The following is a 20,866-nucleotide window of genomic DNA, read 5'->3' on the forward strand; positions in this document are numbered from 1 at the left end:
AGAAAAAACCCTCTAAAGAACTAAGTTGAGGGTAGTTTAGTTGCATAGGCAATCAAAGGGTGACTGGCCTGAATCCTCTTCAGAGCTACCACACGATCCTTTGAATCAGTAGAAGGTCATTGAGCTTGGTGGGTACCACAAAGTGCTAAATCTACATCTGTTCAAAAGACCCCTTGAAGATAACATCTAGAAACCTCCAACATGGCAACAAGCCCCATTATCTATGGGAATCCTATAATCTGAAAAGAGTTTGGTTTGGACAAGTCCTTGAAGAAGAAATGTTCGAACACATTTGTGTAAGACTCCATTTATGGTAGTCCAACAGCTGTTCAGGAGCTACCAATCCCACCAAACCTTACCAGCTACTGAAGAAATGAAGATGACGGTTTTGTTAAACTCTCAAAGATTTTTCAATGTACTTAAATTGTCTAATGTTCTTGGCTACGTGAAATTCTTCATATCTGCTCCATCGTCACCATTAATGACTTGCAGAAAGATCTGCCTCCAGAAGTCTTACAAATCAGTCTTGTGCTCGCCGTTCTGAATCATAGTCTTAAGCCATTATCTGATCAAAAATTAATCTTTTTCAGCATTTCTATAGCCGTTTCATACTTTTGCCCAAAAGCAGAACTTCTATGGTTGTCATGGAAACCTTAGAACTCAGTGCAGCTCCTCTGATCTCCCAGGAAAGCTGAAACTACTCAAACCAACGTCCGATAGTTTTTTTTTTCTTACCCACCCACCATACAATTATGTGCGTGTGATTACAGAGACCGGGAGAATAAAGATAACTGTGAAAATGTCATCAATTATGTTGCAATAAATGATACCGTAGACCTTTGTAGCAGTATACAGTATACAGCTCCATTACAAAGAGTATTTATAACTTTAACTAAAAATGTTCCAGTCATAGTACCTATGGCTTCCTATGTGCCATGGTTTAAGGATGCATAACCTTCTGTAAGGCTGGGTTAACACACTGTAGTTCCACCACAACTTCTTTTTGAAAACCGTCAACAAGCTTGTTGACAGACACACCTCTAAAAGCTCAGCTCAGCCCTATAGTAGTAACTTAAAAATAGTTGCCAACAGCCCCCGAATTTGATGGGACTGTCCCTGCAAATTTGGGATGTCGCAGGCCAAACATGGACGGGGCTTAAAATTGGCTGTACTTGGCTGGGCTTGAAGCATTCCTGGGGATGTGACTTATCTTATATGCCCCAAATTTACCAACTCGAATGTTGGTAACAGATGAAAGAGCTTCTACAACCATCATAATGGGCCCTAGGTTTTGCCACCCAGAATACAAGGGTCTATTTGTTTCACCATTTTCCCCCCTTGTTAGTCTTTACAAGACAGTTTCTTGACCCCTTTTTGCTAACAATGCAGTTACCTTTAGCCTGTGGCCTGTGTCCACCACTGTCCTGCTTTCCCGGGCAGGTGTGAATGTCGCTACACTCACCCTGTGTCTATTAGGATTAGTGCTCAGTGAAGTTCCTTACAGTGCTGCTAGAGTTAATCCTCCCCTCTTCCTCTCTGTCCAGCTGCTGTCTAAGGTTCTACTCAGCCTTTCTTTTTAGGTGGGCTGTGGTTCCACTTCCTTGCCTGAGCTTTGAGGTTTTCTAGTGTTTAGTAACCAGTGAAGGTGTGATCTTTCTGCTTCTTGCCGCCTGCCCGACCTTGGAATAGCTATCTGGATTATGCATGTACTGAGCCTGCCCCAACCTAGGAATTGCTATCTGGAATACACATGTACTCAGCCTGCCCTGACTTTGGACTGTGTTTAGACTACGCCTTTTGCCTGATCCCTTTGTGTTTCCTCATGGGTCAGCTGCCAACTACACCAGGTCTACTCCAGAAGGTAGCGGCCTGGTTGGTTCGAGGCAGCGCAATCCAGATGCCCGTAGGTTTAGGCTAGTTGCAGACAGCATCAGATCCTGCCTCTGCACACTCCAGCACTGTAAGGCTCCGTCCAGCCCCATTCACTATAATGGAGACTGGTGGAGATCTGTCCGTATTACAGTAAATATTCTGAAAATCGTCCTGATTCTGAAGAAAGCCATTGCATGCAGCAGTTTTTTTCTGGTCGATTCTCTGCATTTTTTATGGAATGCGACCGGATCCCCACCACTCCCCATTATAGTGAATGAGGCTGGATGGAGCCTTACAATGTCGGAGTGTGCAGTGGTCCGGCAGGATCTCTGACGCTAGTCTACAACTAGTCTTAGTCCGACGTCAAACTGGCAAACTGGTTAGCTGGCACAGTGGGTCCACACCCACTGTCCTGTACAGTTCCTTTTTAAAACTGAATACTGAACAGATTCTCACAACCCAATAGGACAGTGGACAACCAGGGATGAGCACCATCTCTCAAAGGGCCCCTAACATCTGCATGGTCTGTTGTGCACTTACTGAGGATCTACTACACAGTCGGAAAGCTGGTTTTGATTACAGTATAATTACTGTATAAAGAGGACACTTCCCAGGATGTACATTACCAGGGCACGCTCTATGCAGGCATTGCGAAAAAAGTCAGTGCTGGAAAACTTCAGCTCTGCAGTCTCCTTTGTGAATGCAGCACTGGAGACCCAAGATGCTTTACATTACTTATTACATTACTTATTTACCAGCTCTGAATTATAGTCCGGACCAGTATTTGCTACTCTTTGGGCTTTAGAGCCCATATCTTTCAGAATTCCCTGCTGGTTCAGCATCTGCACAGAGCTTGCCCCATTGGAGTACAGCTAAAATACTGTATATCACCATTAATGTCCAAAATACTTACAAGTTTTAAAGTCTCATTGATCTATATGAAGAGGAATCATACATGGAGCCACTTCTCCACCGAAAGGGGGACCAGGTAGACCTCTTGTAAACCCTTGCTCTCGTACTATGATGGGCCCTATTAATTCAGGAGAAAAATCCCTTTTGGAGCTACCTTTCCAGCCAATCACTTTGCCAATAGGTTTATTTGATTAAAAACCTATTATATTTTTTATCGGGGTTGGGCCTCAGGCCTCGATAATAATTTTAGCTGGTCGGGCCAGGGAGCCCCAGTCTGACACTGAGCAGAAATTAAATCCAGTAGGAAAAACCGGCGCCTCATCTTCTCCTTTATAATACTGATTATATTGTGTTTTGTATCTTTGCAGGATTAACCATAAAAACATTGTGGCCCTGCAGGATATCCACGAGAGCCCCAGTCACCTGTACTTGGCCATGGAACTGTAAGTATAGACACTTTTCCACTGCATGATACCATCCCTACCCTACTCACCTTCTACTCGGTTTTGGTACCAGGTAGTTTGTATTCCACTTTGGATATGTTATCCCTCTCAACGTAGCTGGTGGCAATGTAGTGACCATCCTCTCGGACTAATCACTAGTCATCAGTATGGTCACATGACCTTCATGGTACCATCTTTGCTCAATTTTCGACTGCATGGTATCAGCCCTACCCTACTCACCTCTACTTGGTTTCAGTACCAGGTAGTGTATGTTCCAGTTCCACTGTGAATATGGTACCAACCTCAACGTAGCTGGTGGCAATGATCCTCTCGGACTAATCACTAGTGATCAGTGTGGTCATGGGACTTTCATGGTACCAGCTTGACTCACTTTTCCACTGCATGGTACCAACCCTACTTTACTCACCTCTACTTAGGTTTGGTACTGGGAAGTTTGCATTCCACTGTGGATATGGTATCCTCTCAATGTAGCTGGTGGCAATGTAGCAACCATCCTCTCCAACTGATCACTAGTCATCAGAGTGGTCACGTGACCTCCATGGTATTGGCTTAGCTTGTCTGGGACCTCCACGGCTGTAGGTACCTTCTACAACTTTGGCCTAGAGAAGAGACGGAAAAAGTAGAGTAGAGTAAAGCCAGTTCCATGCATTGTCCCATCATATGTGAACATTGCTGCTGGACCCCAGCTCCCTCCATCACATTATATGGACACCAATATGGATATATATATATATTTTTTAGATGTTTAAATTAAAAAAAATGACTCATCGTGAAAGGAAAATTTCTTCCTAGAAGAATATCTTCAAGACATCTGTTCTGCAGGGTATGTACGAAATGTTAGCTTGTGGCTTTAAATTAGATAGGAACAGAGTGGATTATGTGACCTGGGCAGGTTTCATTATATACTGCCTATGGGTTCCTGGCAGAAGCGTATTTAATCCACATTCACACAGCGGCTACACTGAGTGACTCACATGCCGAGAAATTCCTGTGCTGTAATCCCACCGGCTTTGAGGGCCGGCTAATTCATGGCCTGCTGCTGTGACTCCAGCCTGAATCATGACATCTCCATATCTCACAGTGTCACAGGCGGTGAGCTCTTCGATCGTATCATCGAGCGGGGATATTACACAGAGAAGGATGCCAGTCAGCTTATCCGACAAGTCCTGGATGCTGTCCAATACTTACACAATATGGGAATTGTGCACCGTGACTTGAAGGTATTGGATAGCAATAGAAACACATCATGGTTTATACCTCCGGCACTCCAGCTGTTGTGAAACTACGACTCTCAGCATTACATACCTGCTCTGCTCTTATCAAAACTCCCATGGAGCATGAATTGAGCATGCTGGGAATTTTAGTTTCACGACAGCTGGAGTGCCGAAGGTTGCTGATCCCTGCATTACACTGATCTACATACTTTATAAATACATTGCATTCCTTATCTTGTCCGGATCTTGAGTTTCAGCTTCTATTATACTTCAGAGCTGAATTCAAAATTCTGTCAGCCAACAGGCATGCTGACAGACGCATCCTTAATAGCTTACCTTAGCTTTTATAATGCAGTGGAACTATGTGCATTATACTGTATTATGAGCTTAAGCAAAATGGAATTCTTTGAGATTTTAGCTCTGAGGCCAGAAGACTTGTGAATGATGCTCTGGAGTATAATACAGTCCATAATTAAAGGGTAACTGTCATATTTTTATTTATTTTACAGTTTATTAGAGCTAGGCATGTATACCTGTGTTAGTCTGTCAATGATTGTCAAAAGATCTGTAATTACCTTATAATAACTGCTTTCATTAATGTCCTCTGTCCATTTCTACTGCTACCTTAAAAGACCATTGCTATGGCTTGTCTGTCTCCCTTTTAGTATAAACAGAAGACAGAGGGGCGGTCTTCCACACTGCATGCCTGCATTAGGCTTCAGAGTGAGGAGGCGTGTCTCTCAGTAATCCAATCTGATTGGCTGGCAGGGAGCTGCTGGCTACAGCAAGTGTGTATGGGAAGTGAGAGAAAGCAGTTTTGGCCTCAGAGAACTGGCAGAGAAGCCATCTTGAGAAGGTCCTCATATTGTAAATGTTTAAACAGCCGTAACTAAGGGAAAAACTCAAGGAAAACAGTGGTATGTGAAGAAACTAAAGATTGCTTTATGCATGTTGCTGCTGCAGCAGGAACATATACTAAAATTGATTTTTTTTTAAAGAAAACATGACAGTTACCTTTTAAGGATCTAAAAAAATAAGGTAATGTATTTAAAAAAGTATTCAATTTTTTATTTAAAATAATTTTATACCTACTGTAGAAGATTGTCTGTCTAGTGCCACCTGTAGGTGGCTATCCAAAATATTGTTCATACGCTACATTTATCCGCCATGCTGCTTCCTTCATAACTCCACCAACAACCATTTTTCATTGTCTTCTAAACTTTTAGCCTGAAAACCTGCTCTATGCAACTCCCTTTGAGGACTCAAAGATCATGATCAGCGACTTTGGCCTCTCAAAGATAGAAGATGGTGGAATGATGGCCACGGCTTGTGGGACACCAGGTTATGTGGGTAAGGACTCAACTCATCCAGTGGTTTTCAAAGGGGCTGGGCCATCTGGGACATTGATGGCATATCGATCAATGTCAGATAGATGCAGGTTTCACCTCTGGAACCCATTCCTATCTCCATAACACACGCGGTCACCCTCCCTTCGCCCTAGTGGAAGTTCCAAAAATAATTGATTGCCAACTCGAATATTTCGACAGTCCCATAGCGGTGAATAGAGAGGTGGCCACGCTTGTACAATCGGCTCTCCATTCACTCCTATGGGACTTTCAAAAACAGCTTAGGGCTTAACCGCCTGTTTTTGGAACTCCCGAAGCAATGGATGGAGAGCATTCAGCGCTTGCACGGTATGCTCTCCTCCACTTCAGGGGCCCCGTTTTGGAGATAGGAGCGGGTCCCAAAGGTGGAACCTGCACCTATCTGAAATTGATGGTATATCCTAGCGATATGCTATTAATGTCCCAGATGAAACAACCCCTTTAAGACATTATGGAAGATGTAATACACTGTAGCGTTAAAGGCTATGTACACCTTTGTGGGATTTTTTTTTAAATAATTGCCTTTTACTCATTTTGGGCTAAAATCATTTTTTTAATTAGTCTTTATTAAAAATATTGAGCCATTCTGTCAAAAGGGTGAACTATTTATTTAGCTGTGTGAATGGTACTTTTTATTTTCCCTTTGTGTCGGTCATCAATAAGGGTTTTATCTCTAAATTACTAAAAAGTCATAAACACTTATTCTGCCACATTCTTACCAGTAAGATAAGGACTGAGCTATAATGAGTGTTAATAATGTCAAAGAGCAGAAATAAGGAGCCCGTCAGCTGAGCTGCCTGACGGAATAGAGAGAAAATTCTGATCCTGCTACTAGAGAAACTCAAGACTGCACAAAGACAGGGGTTACATATTTTTTTTTTATAAAGACCAACTTAAAAAAAGATTTTTAGCTCAAAATGAGCACAAAGCAATAATAAAAAAATTGCCTCCGAAGGTGTACATAGCCTTTAGGGGTTCATCCGGGATTTACAAAATACGGATACCGTCCATGTACATGCCACAAAGAATAGGACATATTCTATAATTTAGTTAAATGAATGGGCGCGTGTGTGATCCGCAGAAAAAGTGGATCGGATGCGGACCCAAAATACAGCCATATGCATATAATATTAGAAATCAAAACTTGGCAGAACTTAGTCTTTAATGTCTGCTATGGGGGCATGTGTGTATAGCTGACGTGTGTAGCTCTTCCAGAAGTGAACCTCAGTACTGGGTTGTTGGATAGCAGTTGTGTGATAAGAGATTATACAGGAGCTGGTGTATTGTAAGCTCGTATAGACCCCATTTACTATTCTTATCTCTGATGTTTGCAGCTCCTGAACTCCTGGAGCAGAAGCCATATGGAAAAGCTGTGGATGTTTGGGCCATTGGGGTCATCTCATACATTTTGTAAGTATCTCTCAAGGATCCTACCCTTTACATATAAAAAAAAATAATAATTCAGGTCTACACTATATGGAAACAAAGGCACTTCTGGGTAAAATTGCTGGCCCACCGAATGGTTGGGGCCATGAATATGTATGACTCCCGATCAATAGAAAGTTTGAATTCCAAAAGTATGCACTGTAAAAGATATTCCTTCTAAAAGGGGTCTGTCTAGTTACTCTGTCTTTTTATCAATATCTTATAGAGGTGGTCCAGGATTTATTTTTAATTGCCCCCTAGTGGGACCTGTGAAGATAGCTATACTTACCAGCTCCCCGCCAGCTTGTCTTCAGAGGACTTCCAGTCCCCACTTGTAAACTTCCTGCACAGACAGAGTCATATGTGCTGCTGCAGCCAACGACTGGCCTCAGTGGTGACATGTCCCAAAGAGGCAGTAATGTGCGGTTCAAGGACATGTCACAGTTGAGGCCAGCCATTGGATGCAGCGCTGAATGTGACATTGTCAGTGCAGGAAGTTTACAGGCGGAGACCAAAAGTCTACCGAAGACAGCCATGAAGGTTGGGAAGGAGTGGCACGGAAGAGGAACGTATTGGTCTCTTCACAGATCCCATTGTGAGGCATGTATGTGTTGTGTATGAAAAAGGGGAGACTGATACCTCTGGTCCCTGAAGAACATAAGGATTGGGCAGTTAAAATCCAAATGGCTGATCCTTATCTCTTCAAACATCTGCCATGGTAAGAAGATTAGGCGCTCCTATACACATTAGTTGGTCAACTGATCCCACCAAAATCAGTTGATTTGGCTAACCTCCATCTAATGTGCATGGTCAGTTTTAGGGATTGAGATATGTGGATGACCCTGGGTCAGACAGGTGTGGGGCCTCCTCCTATGTATAAGGAGAAAAAATATAAAGTAAAGCTGGCCATAATACCAACTATTATGATTCAGGTTAAGATATTGATGTCAAATATGTCGCTGCTTGTACCGTTCTCCAGACTTTGCGGATATCCACCATTCTATGACGAAAATGACTCCGAACTGTTCAATCAGATCCTAAAGGCAGAGTATGAATTCGACTCCCCGTACTGGGATGATATTTCCGAATCAGGTAAAAACCTTTCTGTCCAATCGTCTTCTCGTGTGGATTTCTTCTCCAGAAAAACGTTTGTGAAAATCTCCTAACATCTTGGCAGCCGTGGCTGAAGAACAGAACTTTTCATCTCATGTTTCTGACACTTTGAGCCGAGTGTTTTAACTACAGTACTTCAGTGTAAAAGGATAACCTTTCTACCGCCAGTCAGAACCAAGAACATTTTAAGTAATAAAGGTTTAAGGCAGAGGGAAAAAAAAATCTTACCTGGAATAGATGAAATAATGAGATTTCCTGGGGATTGAGGTGTCAGTGCTCCTAGAGGTTCCTTCACAGGAGGCTTATAGGGGGGACTGGTTCCTTGATAGGTGCTTCTGGAAGAAAAACACAGGTGTAATATGAAGGAATCTTAGTCATTTCTTTTGATTTGGGATGGTTTTCTATTTTTAAGGGGTTCACTTCTTCACCTTTTTAAAGCAAATCCCCCCCCTCCCTGTCAAAGCTGTGGTCTCAAGCATACTTAGGGTAGGTTCACACCTCCGTTAAATAAATCCAACAGGCTGTTCCAGCAGAAAATCACCAGATCCGGACTTGCTGGATTCTGCGGTTCACTGAGAAATGCTGTTTTTTGGTAGGTCAAAAACCGTTGCATACAATGTTTTTTGTCTGTCCGAAAACCGGCACTTGTGCTGGCAAGTGGACGGATTCCATTATACTCAATGGAGTCCATCAGTGAACGGCAGTATCCGGATAGTCCAGTAGACTATTCTGCTTGATCTGTTTAACAGAGGTTTGAACCTACCCTTTCTTGCTCCCGATCTCTCAGTTCCAGCTCCGTCAGTCCATCGCTCCCTTCGCCTCACTCTGGTCCCCACATGTAAACTTCTGGCATGGTCACAAATAGGGGTCACATGAGCCTCTGCAGCCAGTTACCGGCCTTATCCTGCCCAACTCATAATGGTGCATATTATATCACAAGAGAGAACAGTGTTAATTAATTATTGATAACTTGGGTTGGGAGTGTCTCTTGCTTCGGGGGACTCAACACATTTGATTTTAATTGTAATACCTTATTTCACATGTGGTGCTTCACACGTCTTCTTAGGTTCACCCATAGATTACAATTGATCATTAGGAGGCCCTTTTGACAAATGTGTCAGAATTAGAGGTCCTAAAGAGGACAACCACATGTGTCGGGATCAGAGGTCTTAAAGAGGACAACCACACGTGTCAGGATCAGAGGTCTTAAAGAGGACAACCACATGTGTCGGGATCAGAGGTCCTAAAGAGGACAACCACATGTGTCAGGATCAGAGGTCCTAAAGAGGACAACCACATGTGTCAGGATCAGAGGTCCTAAAGAGGACAACCACACGTGTCATGATCAGAAGTGTTAACTCTCGTAATGTAAACAATCAATGTTTCCATTTCCAGTCAGCAAGTAGAGATATTGAAAGGGTGAGGAACTGAAATAAGACGTATATTAGAAATTGGTGTAGCTTTTCATTATAGAGTCCCTAAATTTATTGACCAAAACCTTTAAGAGAAACTTATCCTTATCCTGTCCACTTGCAGTTTAGAGCAGCACGGTCATGAATATCATACAGGCAATTGTGAACAGCCGTATACCACAGGGTCGCTATGATCACTTTGTGGCAACTACTCCTAATCTGTTTTCCAGCCAAAGATTTCATCCGACACCTGCTGGAGAGGGAGCCAGAGAAGAGGTTTACCTGCGAGCAGGCGCTGCAGCATCCATGGTAAGACGCTGAGCCTTCGTCTGCTCCTGCATCCACGATCATATCACGGTCGTCCTAGTTTCCAGGCATCCAGCCAAGATATGCAGAGAAGCTACAATATAAACTCTGAGAACAAAAGTCTCTTCTTACCCTCCACTATTCTCACGTGTCACAGTCCTGTGCCAACAGACAGGCGGATAGAGTGCAGTAGCTTTCATCAGATTGCTTTGCCATACCTGAAAATTTTGACACGGTTGACAGTGCCGCTCTTGTCTGCTGGTTGTACTTGATATTGCAACTCTGCTTCATTCAAGTCAATATAGCTGCGTTGCAATACCAGATGCAACCAATGGGCAAGAGTGTTGTTTTCAGGGTAAAAAAGCAGGCACCTTTGTTTCATACAACCCCTTTAATGATCTGCAGCTCTCCAGCTTTTGTTGAACCAAAGCTTCAAGATTATCCTGTCAAATGAAGGCATGCTAGGGGTTGTAGTATTAGAACAGGAGGAGAACAACAGGTTCCAGGTTCAGCTTTCTGGATCGTGCTGCATAGGGGGCCTTTTTGTGCATTTTATAAGACTTTTTGTGCATTTTATATGACTACAATTTTCTTTTTCTTTTTTCTGTAGCTTTTTGCTTTCTTTTACTTTAAAGGGGTTTTCTGAGACTATGATATTGATGATCTATGCTCAGGATAGGTCATCAACATAAGGTTGACGGGACCCCCACCAGTTAGCTGTTTGAGGAGGCTGCAGCACTCCGGTGAGCACTGAGGCCTCCTCACAGCTTCTCAAGCACAGCGCCGTCAATTGGATAATGACTATGCTTAGTATTGCAGCTCAGACTCATTCACTTGAATGGAACTGAGCTGCACCTGGGCCACGTAACTAATGAACGTGACATAACTGGCCTTGGAAGAGGCTACAGCGCTCACCAGCCTCTTCAAACAGCTGATCGGCAGGGGTGGGAGGAGTTGGACCCCCACCGATCGGATATCAGAATCTTGGAAAACCCCTTTAAAGGATACCTATCATTTTAACATACTTCTAATACGTCATACGACCTGGCAGTACTTTTAATTGGTGGGGGTCGAGTGTGGAGACCCACACTCATTGCCAAAAAGAAGGAGCAAGTGTAATCATCTGAGCTCTGTGCCCATAAATCCATACAATGCTCGCTCTCCTCTAGGAGCCTAGCGTAGCTAAACTGAAACTGAGGGGCACAGTGCTTGGCTTCGTTTTGGTAATCGATGGGGGTGTCAGCACTTGAACCCTCAACAGTTCAACAGGGTCAACTCCAGTTGTATCTTCACTCTTGGGCAACAGAGTAAAAGTAGGTTCCTCATATCTCCGAACAGTCCTTTTTTAAGGCACTGTCCCTTAAATGAATCCAGAAAAGGGGTTATAGTAAATTTAAATAAAAAGAGTCCATTTGGGTGTTAAAGTGTCTCACAATTCGAGATTTGGACATTGGGTGGTATGGGTTCTTTGTCTTCCCTATGATCATCTTAACGTGGCTTGAGGACCTCAACACAGACATGGTCGTGTGCATGAGATCTAAGTAGGAGAAACCAACCACATTAACTTTCCTGCTAATTATCATCTGCCTTCCCCAATGTTTCTCTTCCCTTCTATTTGAATTGAAACAGCATCTGAAAGCTACATCTTCATCTATCACAATAAGCTGGCATCCTCTGGCCCAGCGCTACTTGGCACGTCTCCCGGCATGCTCAAACTGCATTCTGTGAGCGTTTCGAGAGTCACTGTAATGAAAAGAGTTTTTATGTTTTATGTAATGAGTAAATAGAAGACAATAGCCTACTTTTTACATTTATTGGATTAATGAAGACTTTCCACTTGATGACCATTTCACTGTATAAACCCCCTTCCTAGTAAAACTCCATCATTAGACAGAAATGTGATGTAATACAGGAATGGCAGTCCCGGAGCAGAAGACGTGAGTCATAGATAGTCCATGGTGAGACTTTCCAGAGCAATGAATTTGGCTCCTCAGTGGTATTATACATCATTATAGTAAACCTAAAATACAAAATGTTCCTATAAAAGGTTGGCCAATACCAAAATTTGTGATGGCTTTTTCTATTTAAACAGCTCTGAAGCCACCAAACTCGTCTAGCTTGGCCCAAGTTTTTCATATAGCTGCAGGATCAGACTACACACAGGGTTTTGTTTGTAGACTGTAACCACGGAGACACATGGGTCTGTATAGGAGCTGTATACACAGAAGAGTAGGATATTTTTTAAATAAAAACACGATGCATGACATCATCTGCTTTATATTCTGCAGGATTTCTGGAGACACTGCTCTAGAAAGAGATATCCATGGGTCAGTAAGTGAACAGATCCAGAAAAATTTTGCCCGAAGTCAATGGAAGGTGAGTTGAATCTAGAGTGATGTTCTTTCAGATATTATTATATGGAAATTACATGGTCAATCTCCCCTGTCGAATTTTAAGGGAATATGTAATGCAAGAAAAGTGAAGCTATCTTCTACAAGATCCCAGTTTAGTTGAGTGTGAATGACCTGTTCATGTCTACCAAAGTACTGTTCCAATAATAAAATATGCTTAATAACTTATTTTGGACAATATGCAAGTCCTGAAGAAGTTTGGTAGTTTCATGACTCTGGAGACTGAAATAGAAATAGACATACAAAGACTCATAAGGTTCTTGTTCTTCTTCTGATGATAAGATCGGACAGTTCCATCACAAATTAGTATTGGAGCTTAGTATTGAAGTGAAGATATCTTAGTATTAGGAACTCAGGGCTTACAGGTGATCTGAAATTAATAAATCATGGTACACTATATTTGTGAAGGTTCTCATTCAAGAAGGTCATGGTATATCAGTAGTACTAAGTCAGAAGTTGTATTTTTTCTTGAAGACTTTTTGCTAGTCATCTCACAGTTTTCTCAATTAGAATAACTTGTACCAGGAATCTCAGGAGTAGGCTAGTTTAAAAGAGGTGTAAAAGAAGCTATTTATGTTGAGTTGGATAAACCAAGTTTGAATATAGGTGAAGGGGTGCACCATTTATTGTCTGCCATTTTCAATGCTGTTCTAGCACCTCTCCCGAGGGCGTTTAATCACACCTTATAGCTTCTCTATTGCAAATACAATCAACATCTTACCTCCATTTGTTCTTTGGTCTTGTACTGATTATGAAAGGTTATGCTGAAGTATTTAATGCTGGAGATTTCATTACTATCGAAAAAGCCAGTAGAATGACTAGTGAAACATCTTCAAGAGAAAATACAAGTCCAATTGCCCTGACTTCATTTTTATGGGGTCAAAGTGGGGTAAAATAACAGTGGTTACCTTACCATGCAACTCCCACTGCTCTTCGGCTGCTGCATTGGTCCCAACTCCTCTCCACTTCCTGTTCTCGGGTTTGACAAGTCCTTTTTATTATTTTATGGATATATAGTCATAGTGATGTAACGGTAAATGATTTCTTCATGTATCCATTCAGAGGGCCTTTAACGCAACATCATTTCTGCGCCATATCACTAAGATGGGTCAAAGCGCCGAGACAGAAACGGAAGAAACACACGGAGAAGCTGTCCCGGATGAGAAGGATAAATGGTGATTAAAGGTGAGGTGATAGTAAGGAAGAATGAGGACCATGTGTTGGATGAGGAACCTTATTTTGTCCCTAAAAAATAATCTGCCTCTGACATCTGTCTCCCATAGGCTCCCGTGTTACAAAATTTATAGCGGATGGTATGCCTCTGCATATAGCATAGTTCACTACATCATTCTAGCTACAAATGTATACGTACTGATGAAGGCCAAAATGACACTCCTATGGACTATCCATCTGAAGAGTCTAAGACAAGTTATTGGAAATGCTAATGATTTTTTTCTAACTCCACTTCTGCCATTTTAGAACGATATGTAAGGAATGCTTTTCTATTGGCATGTCAAGGAGCTGCCTATTAACATTCTGTTTTCGCTTTCCTCTTTCTTCACAGCTGGAAAGTAAAGACTTGACGTCTGGAGTACCCTCGTACCAGGGATCTCCATGTCGGGCACTACACCCTTGCATGAGCTTGTGGTGACACCTGTCTGCATGATGCCTTCAGTGGCCAATGGCTGTTCTTCCCTTAGCCCACCACGGCCCCTTATAACTTCCTGCCCCTCCAGCAGTTTATTGAGAGGTTACTGAGATGGAGCACAATCATCACTTCAGTATTTTTGATTCCCATTGTCTCCTCATTCAAAGGGCCAGAAGAAGTCAAAGAGGATTCACCTGCTGGGTATTCAATACTCCATCGCAGTGAGCAATTCTGAAGATGACCATGGAACCAGGAACATTGCACTGTGATATTCTTCATAAGTCCATTTCTGAAGCCCCTTTCTTGTGTTACTAAAATCAGGACTCTGGACCTTCCATAATGAGGACTTAATGGTCCTCATTGAAGGTTTCTGAGATCATATGCAACATAAAGTTAAAAGTAACTAAAGCCATATCTGGTACCCAAGAACCTGACTGGTCACTACTGCCATTGCAGTTCTCTTCATATAACATAGTCAATGCCAAGGTTAATTTAACATTACTCAGAAATTACTTTTCAACATTCTCTTCTAATAACGTAGGTTTCCCCCAAGAATGGTGATTGAATCACAAGTGTCTCAAAGTTAAAGGACAAATCATAGATGAGACATGAAAGAGCAAAGACTGAAAATTAAAACAATTACCCTGAAGACAAAATGATCGGGACCTGGGAGGCTGGGAAGATCATGAGCTGAATTTTCGTTGGGTTTGGATGTCTTGACTGTGTAAGTTCTAGTGGAAAAGTGTTGCCTTCATTGTAAACCCCCGAGGTCTTTGTGCCAAGCCACAGACCTAGAGATCCTCCATGCTTCTTTGTCAAGATGAGACATCTATGTTGAGACACTTTCCTAAAACACTTTGTGGACTCACCAACAATCATCGAAAACCCTTTGCCCCCAGTGAAGATGTGCCAAAAATTTTAAAAGTGTGCTTAGGCTTCTGGTGTCATTATGAAACACATAGATATTGGTGTATTAGGACTGTGATTTAGTCTCTGGAAGAGTGTACTCCTGTGATTTGACTGTAATATATTAAATGCAAGTGCTGACCTGTAAATTGTAATGTGAAACGCGTCAGTTTTTCTTCCCCCCTCCCCTATACATTAAATATCGTTATATATAAACTTATGTAAATCAAGCGAGACAAGATGGGGCTTTGAGCATCAAGTAACTTCCATATAAGGATTCACTTCACATCTGGAGCCATACATCAACTTACATGGGAGATATATCTGCTATTACTTAGACACAAACCCAGATAAGAACAGAGCAGAACTCAACATAATCAGGGCCGGCCTTAGGTGTTCAGGCGCCCTGTGCGAGATAACCTTGTGGCGCCCCCCCCCCCCCCCCAAAAAAAAAAAAACACTGCTTGTTGCTGGCATCATGGCATAGGCTGGCTGACTATCCAACCAAGTAGTTACCAGCCCTCACACCCCAAAGGCCGGTGTAATGTTATACTTCCCTAGTTCGTGAGATTTCCCTACCCTCGTCACTTCCGGTCGCACCGGACATGACGTGAGGAGGTGTGCCGCGCAGGCGCACAACGACAGGTTAGGGAAATTTCACAGCAGAGTGCGCATGCGCCAGGAGCCTCGCCGGCGGTTAGGGTAGGGAAAAACTATGGGCCAATGCGCAGGCGCAGTGATCGGATGGATGTTCTCAGCTGAACACCGGCCGACACTGCGCATGCATCGGGAGCCTCACCAGCGGTTAGGGAAGGGAAAAATTACGTACGGGCCAGTGCTTTTTCCCTACCCTAACCGCTGGTGAGGCTCCCAGCGCATGCGCAGTGTCGGCCGGTGTCCAGCTGAGAAAATTCGTTTCCAATGTAGTATTAATAACTAAACAATTAAATAATAAACATATTGCATTGTCTACTTACCGCCAGGACAATTAGATGATCTGGACTCTGGCTGCAGTCTGGCTCTGGGGACTCCATTGTCACTCTCTTCCCCCCCCCCCTCCCTCTCTTGTCACTCTTTCCCCCCCCCCCCCTTCCCTTGTCACTCTCATTATCCCCCCTCTCCCTTGTCACTCTCATTATTCCACCCGCCCTCCCTTGTCACGCTCATTATTCCCCCCCCCATCACTCTCATTATTTCCCCCCCCCCATCACTCTCATTATTCCCCCCCATCACTCTCATTATTTCCCCCCCCATCACTCATTATTTCCCCCCCCATCACTCATTATTCCCCCCCCCCATCACTCATTATTCCCCCCCCCATCACTCATTATTCCCCCCCCCCCATCACTCATTATTCCCCCCCCATCACTCATTATTCCCCCCATCACTCATTATTCCCCCCCCCCATCACTCTCATTATTCCCCCCCCCCCCATCACTCTCATTATTTCCCCCCCATCACTCTCATTATTTCCCCCCCCATGTCACTCTCTTTCTTTCCCCCCCCATGTCACTCTCTTTCTTTCCTCCCCCATGTCACTCTCTTTCTTTCCTCCCCCCTCCCCCCTTGTCACTCTCTTTCTTTCCTCCCCCCTTGTCACTCTCTTTCTTTCCTCCCCCCTCCCCCCTTGTCACTCTCTTTCTTTCCTCCCCCCTCCCCCCTTGTCACTCTCTTTCTACTCCCACCTCCACCTCTAGTGTAGCGTGGCCGAGCTCTGTTAGGTCCGCGGTACAGGAGCATTTGTTTCCTGTACCCGGCCGGACTGAAAGGAAGTGCACACTAAGTGAGCACTTCCTGTCAGTCCGGCCGGGTACAGGAAACAAAAGCTCCTGTACCGCGGACCTAACAGAGCTCGGCCACGCTACATTCACAGGCGCAGGATTCGTTATACTAGATCGGCAAGCGCTCAGCCTCAGCCACTCAGGCGGCGCAGAATGAGGGGCGCCGCCAGCCGCCCCCAACTTATATAAGTAACTTTTTTTTTTTTAAACCGCAACGGGCGCCGGGCGCCCCCTGCTGAATATAGGAGGAGGGGGGGGGGGGGGGGGGGGAAACATAAGTGCCGCCTCGCCTGCCCATATTACATTGCGGGCTGTCGGCCGCCCGGCGCCCCTGTTGCTATGGCGCCCTGTGCGGCCGCACAGCCCGCACACCCCAAAGGCCGGCCCTGAACATAATATATATCTTAATGTCAGGGAACAGATATCTCAGACATGAAGCGTAGAGACGTTTGCTACAGCTAAAAAAAGAATTAACTTTACGGCTACTGTATATATATCGAGAAAAAAAAGGGATTGACAGTAGAGCTCCTTTTTTCTGTTACAAAGCCCAAAATCCCATGACGGAGAAAAATAGGAATTCCAGCATTCTTTAAAATTTTTAAATGGTCCTAAATGGACTTAAATGAATGAATTAATAGTACAGGCAAATATAAGAAACTTTGTAATATATCTTATCAGAGAAAAATGCCTTGTTCTCCACTTATCAGCTCTTTTCTTTCTCCTTCCTAAACTAACGTTCTGTCTGAATTCTGTGATAAATCCATCTTGAGAGATCTAGATGGACTAGGATCACCAAAGGATCAGATGACACCTTCCCATATGGAAAGGGGAAGAATGAGTAGCAGAGTCAGAGAGAAAACAGACATGATTAAGCAGCTACTAGTAGGTGTAAAAAAAATCCATGTAAAGAAAAAAGAGAGGTTTTATGAAATGGTTAAAAAAAAGGCAGAATACCCTAATTTATTTAACAGTTCAAAGCTAAGTATGACTGTCACAATGTGTGTTTGTGTGTGGGGTTAAGTCGGGAGAATCCCAAAGCCAATTGAGTCCTTGAATCAGAGCCAAATCGCATGACACATGATCCCATCAATAAGACCAGGGCACCAGCTATTTGTAGAAAGAGAAACCATCTAGTGGCTTCCTGCCCGAGCTGCACTTGTTCCCTGGAACTCAGATGTAGCTCACGTGTAAATTTGTCTGTCAGTTGGTTTCTATGTACAATATCCATTGCTTAGCAAAAAAACATATGCAAGACCGACCTCAATGCCCGATTTTTATGTTTAAAATACACCCTTAGGTTAGGATTAGGGCAGCAACTACAAGGGGTGCCAAGGTGACAGTTGCACCCAGACCCTGGCCCCAGCCCAAAGACCTCTCAATCACATCAGAAGAACCAGTAGGTAGATAGGTGTGACATTGTTACAGATATTGCATTGGTCTCCTGGAGCTTCACCTTACCTTGGGTGGGTTCTCCAACTTGCTTGGGCTTTTGTTGAATTGTGGAAAGATTAATATTGTCGTTATGATGCTACAGCTAGGTCTATAGGTTCAATGTGAAGGTGGCCTCAGGTACATCAGCTATTCCTTCCAATTCCCCCATACACATGAACACTCAGCCAAGTTTTGTGTTCTGAGTAGGAAAGAGTAGAATAAGCCACTGCTAGGAGCATATCTCCCACCGGACTAAAGGAACATGCTCGAGGATTCTTTCCACAACATCTATCATCTAGGAAGAGTCACATTAGATAGTTGGCTGATCCTGCCAAAATGCAACCACCTTGAAAGAGTTCACCAGAGTTCTTACAGGTCCTTCTCAAAAAATTAGCATATTGTGATAAAGTTCATTATTTTCTGTAATGTACTGATAAACATTAGACTTTCATATATTTTAGATTAATTACACACCAACTGAAGTAGTTCAAGCCTTTTATTGTTTTAATATTGATGATTTTGGCATACAGCTCATGAAAACCCAAATTTCCTATCTAAAACAATTAGCATATTTCATCCGACCAATAAAAGAAAAGTGTTTTTAATACAAAAAAAGTCAACCTTTAAATAATTATGTTCAGTTCTGCACTCAATACTTGGTCGAGAATCCTTTTGCAGAAATGACTGCTTCAATGCGGCGTGGCATGGAGGCAATCAGCCTGTGGCACTGCTGAGGTGTTATGGAGGCCCAGGATGCTTCGATAGCGGCCTTAAGCTCATCCAGAGTGTTGGGTCTTGCGTCTCTCTACTTTCTCTTCCCAATATCCCACAGATTCTCTATGGGGTTCAGGTCAGGAGAGTTGGCAGGCCAATTGAGCACAGTAATACCATGGTCAGTAAACCATTTACCAGTGGTGTTGGCGCTGTGAGCAGGTGCCAGGTCGTGCTGAAAAATGACATCTTCATCTCCATAAAGCTTTTCAGCAGATGGAAGCATGAAGTGCTCCACAATCTCCTGATAGCGGCTGCATTGACCCTGCCCTTGATAAAACACAGTGGACCAACACCAGCAGCTGACATGGCACCCCAGACCATCACTGACTGTGGGTACTTGACACTGGACTTCAGGCATTTTGGCATTTCCCTCTCCCCAGTCTTCCTCCAGACTCTGGCACCTTGATTTCCGAATGACATGCAACAGTCCAGTGCTGCTTCTCTGTAGCCCAGGTCAGGCGCTTCTGCCGCTGTTTCTGGGGAATGCGGCACCTGTAGCCCATTTCCTGCACACGCCTGTACACGGTGGCTCTGGATATTTCTACTCCAGACTCAGTCCACTGCTTCCGCAGGTCCCCCAAGGTCTGGAATCGGTCCTTCTCCACAATCTTCCTCAGGGTCCGGTCACCTCTTCTCGTTGTGCAGCGTTTTCTGCCACACTTTTTCCTTCCCACAGACTTCCCACTGAGGGGCCTTGATACAGCACTCTGGGAACAGCCTATTCGTTCAGAAATTTCTTTCTGTGTCTTACCCTCTTGCTTCAGGGTGTCAATGATGGCCTTCTGGACAGCAGTCAGGTCGGCAGTCTTACCCATGATTCCGGTTTTGAGTAATGAACCAGGCGGGGATTTTATAAAAGCCTCAGGAATCTTTTGCAGGTGTTTAGAGTTAATTAGTTGATTCAGATGATTAGGTTAATAGCTCGTTTAGAGAACCTTTTCATGATATGCTAATTTTTTTAGATAGGAATTTGGGGTTTTCATGAGCTGTATGCCAAAATCATCAATATTAAAACAATAAAAGGCTTGAACTACTTGAGTTGGTGTGTAATGAATCTAAAATATATGAAAGTCTAATGTTTATCAGTACATTACAGAAAATAATGAACTTTATCACAATATGCTAATTATTTGAGAAGGACCTGTATATACACATGGTCTTGTTCAAAAGAACAGGTCTGCTGATTTTATGTTTAACAAGTGACCAGTGGTGTAACTACTGTATTAGAAGGTAAAAGAGTATCCCAAGTGATCCGCTGCAGTTTGCAAGGGAGCTCAACAGTGTTCAATTTCAGTGGTGTCGCCAGGGGGGGGCCAGAGGGGGCCACGGCCCCCCCTACATCAAGCTGTGCCCCCCCATGTACCCCCCCAACTAAAATTCATTTTGGCACTTTGGCACTACTAGTTGTCTGTGAGTTGTGTGACATGTGCTGCTGCTGGCCTGCTGCGTCGTGCCTGCTGTGCACTGACTGTACCGGGTATCGGACATGCATCTTCATTCACTCACTTGCGGTCTCAGTCTCTCTTCTTCTGTGGTGACTCCACCCACCGCCGCCGCGTCCTTAGCCCCGCCCCCAGTCCCGCCCCCAGGCCCTGACGAGTTAAGTCAGACCTCAGACTCAGTGGCGCAGCAGGCAGGGCCGGAGGACCGGTCGTCAGAGTGTACTTCAAAACTACGATTCTATCCGACCGGACCTCTCCACACGTCCCCAGGACCTGACCAGTGCTGTGCTGCTGTGGAGAAATCAGCACGCCGCTCGCAGTAGTATGGTAACAGTGCGGGCGGCGTGCCTGCTCCTCCTCCTAGGCGGCG

At 43.9% G+C, this 20,866-nt stretch overlaps 1 protein-coding gene across 2 annotated transcripts in view; it reads left to right on the plus strand.

Moving 5' to 3' along the window:
- The window catches only part of PNCK (pregnancy up-regulated nonubiquitous CaM kinase), a 52,791-nt gene extending 37,574 nt beyond the window's left edge, over nucleotides 1-15,217 (plus strand). Inside the window, exons 4-12 of one of the 2 annotated variants that reach the window (XM_044305462.1) lie at nucleotides 3,153-3,227; nucleotides 4,330-4,468; nucleotides 5,689-5,812; nucleotides 7,182-7,257; nucleotides 8,252-8,364; nucleotides 10,028-10,106; nucleotides 12,392-12,479; nucleotides 13,577-13,699; nucleotides 14,079-15,217. In XM_044305462.1, the coding sequence (XP_044161397.1) occupies nucleotides 3,153-3,227; nucleotides 4,330-4,468; nucleotides 5,689-5,812; nucleotides 7,182-7,257; nucleotides 8,252-8,364; nucleotides 10,028-10,106; nucleotides 12,392-12,479; nucleotides 13,577-13,693 (811 nt within the window). In that variant the 3' untranslated portion in view covers nucleotides 13,694-13,699; nucleotides 14,079-15,217. Of the gene's footprint in view, nucleotides 1-3,152; nucleotides 3,228-4,329; nucleotides 4,469-5,688; nucleotides 5,813-7,181; nucleotides 7,258-8,251; nucleotides 8,365-10,027; nucleotides 10,107-12,391; nucleotides 12,480-13,576; nucleotides 13,700-13,797; nucleotides 14,059-14,078 lie in introns of those variants that run through there. The other variant, XM_044305463.1, reaches the window with a different exon arrangement.
- Nucleotides 15,218-20,866: the final 5,649 nt, after the last annotated feature.

Source organism: Bufo gargarizans, chromosome 9 (genome assembly GCF_014858855.1).
Source record: "Bufo gargarizans isolate SCDJY-AF-19 chromosome 9, ASM1485885v1, whole genome shotgun sequence".
NCBI classification, from domain to species: Eukaryota; Metazoa; Chordata; class Amphibia; order Anura; family Bufonidae; genus Bufo; species Bufo gargarizans.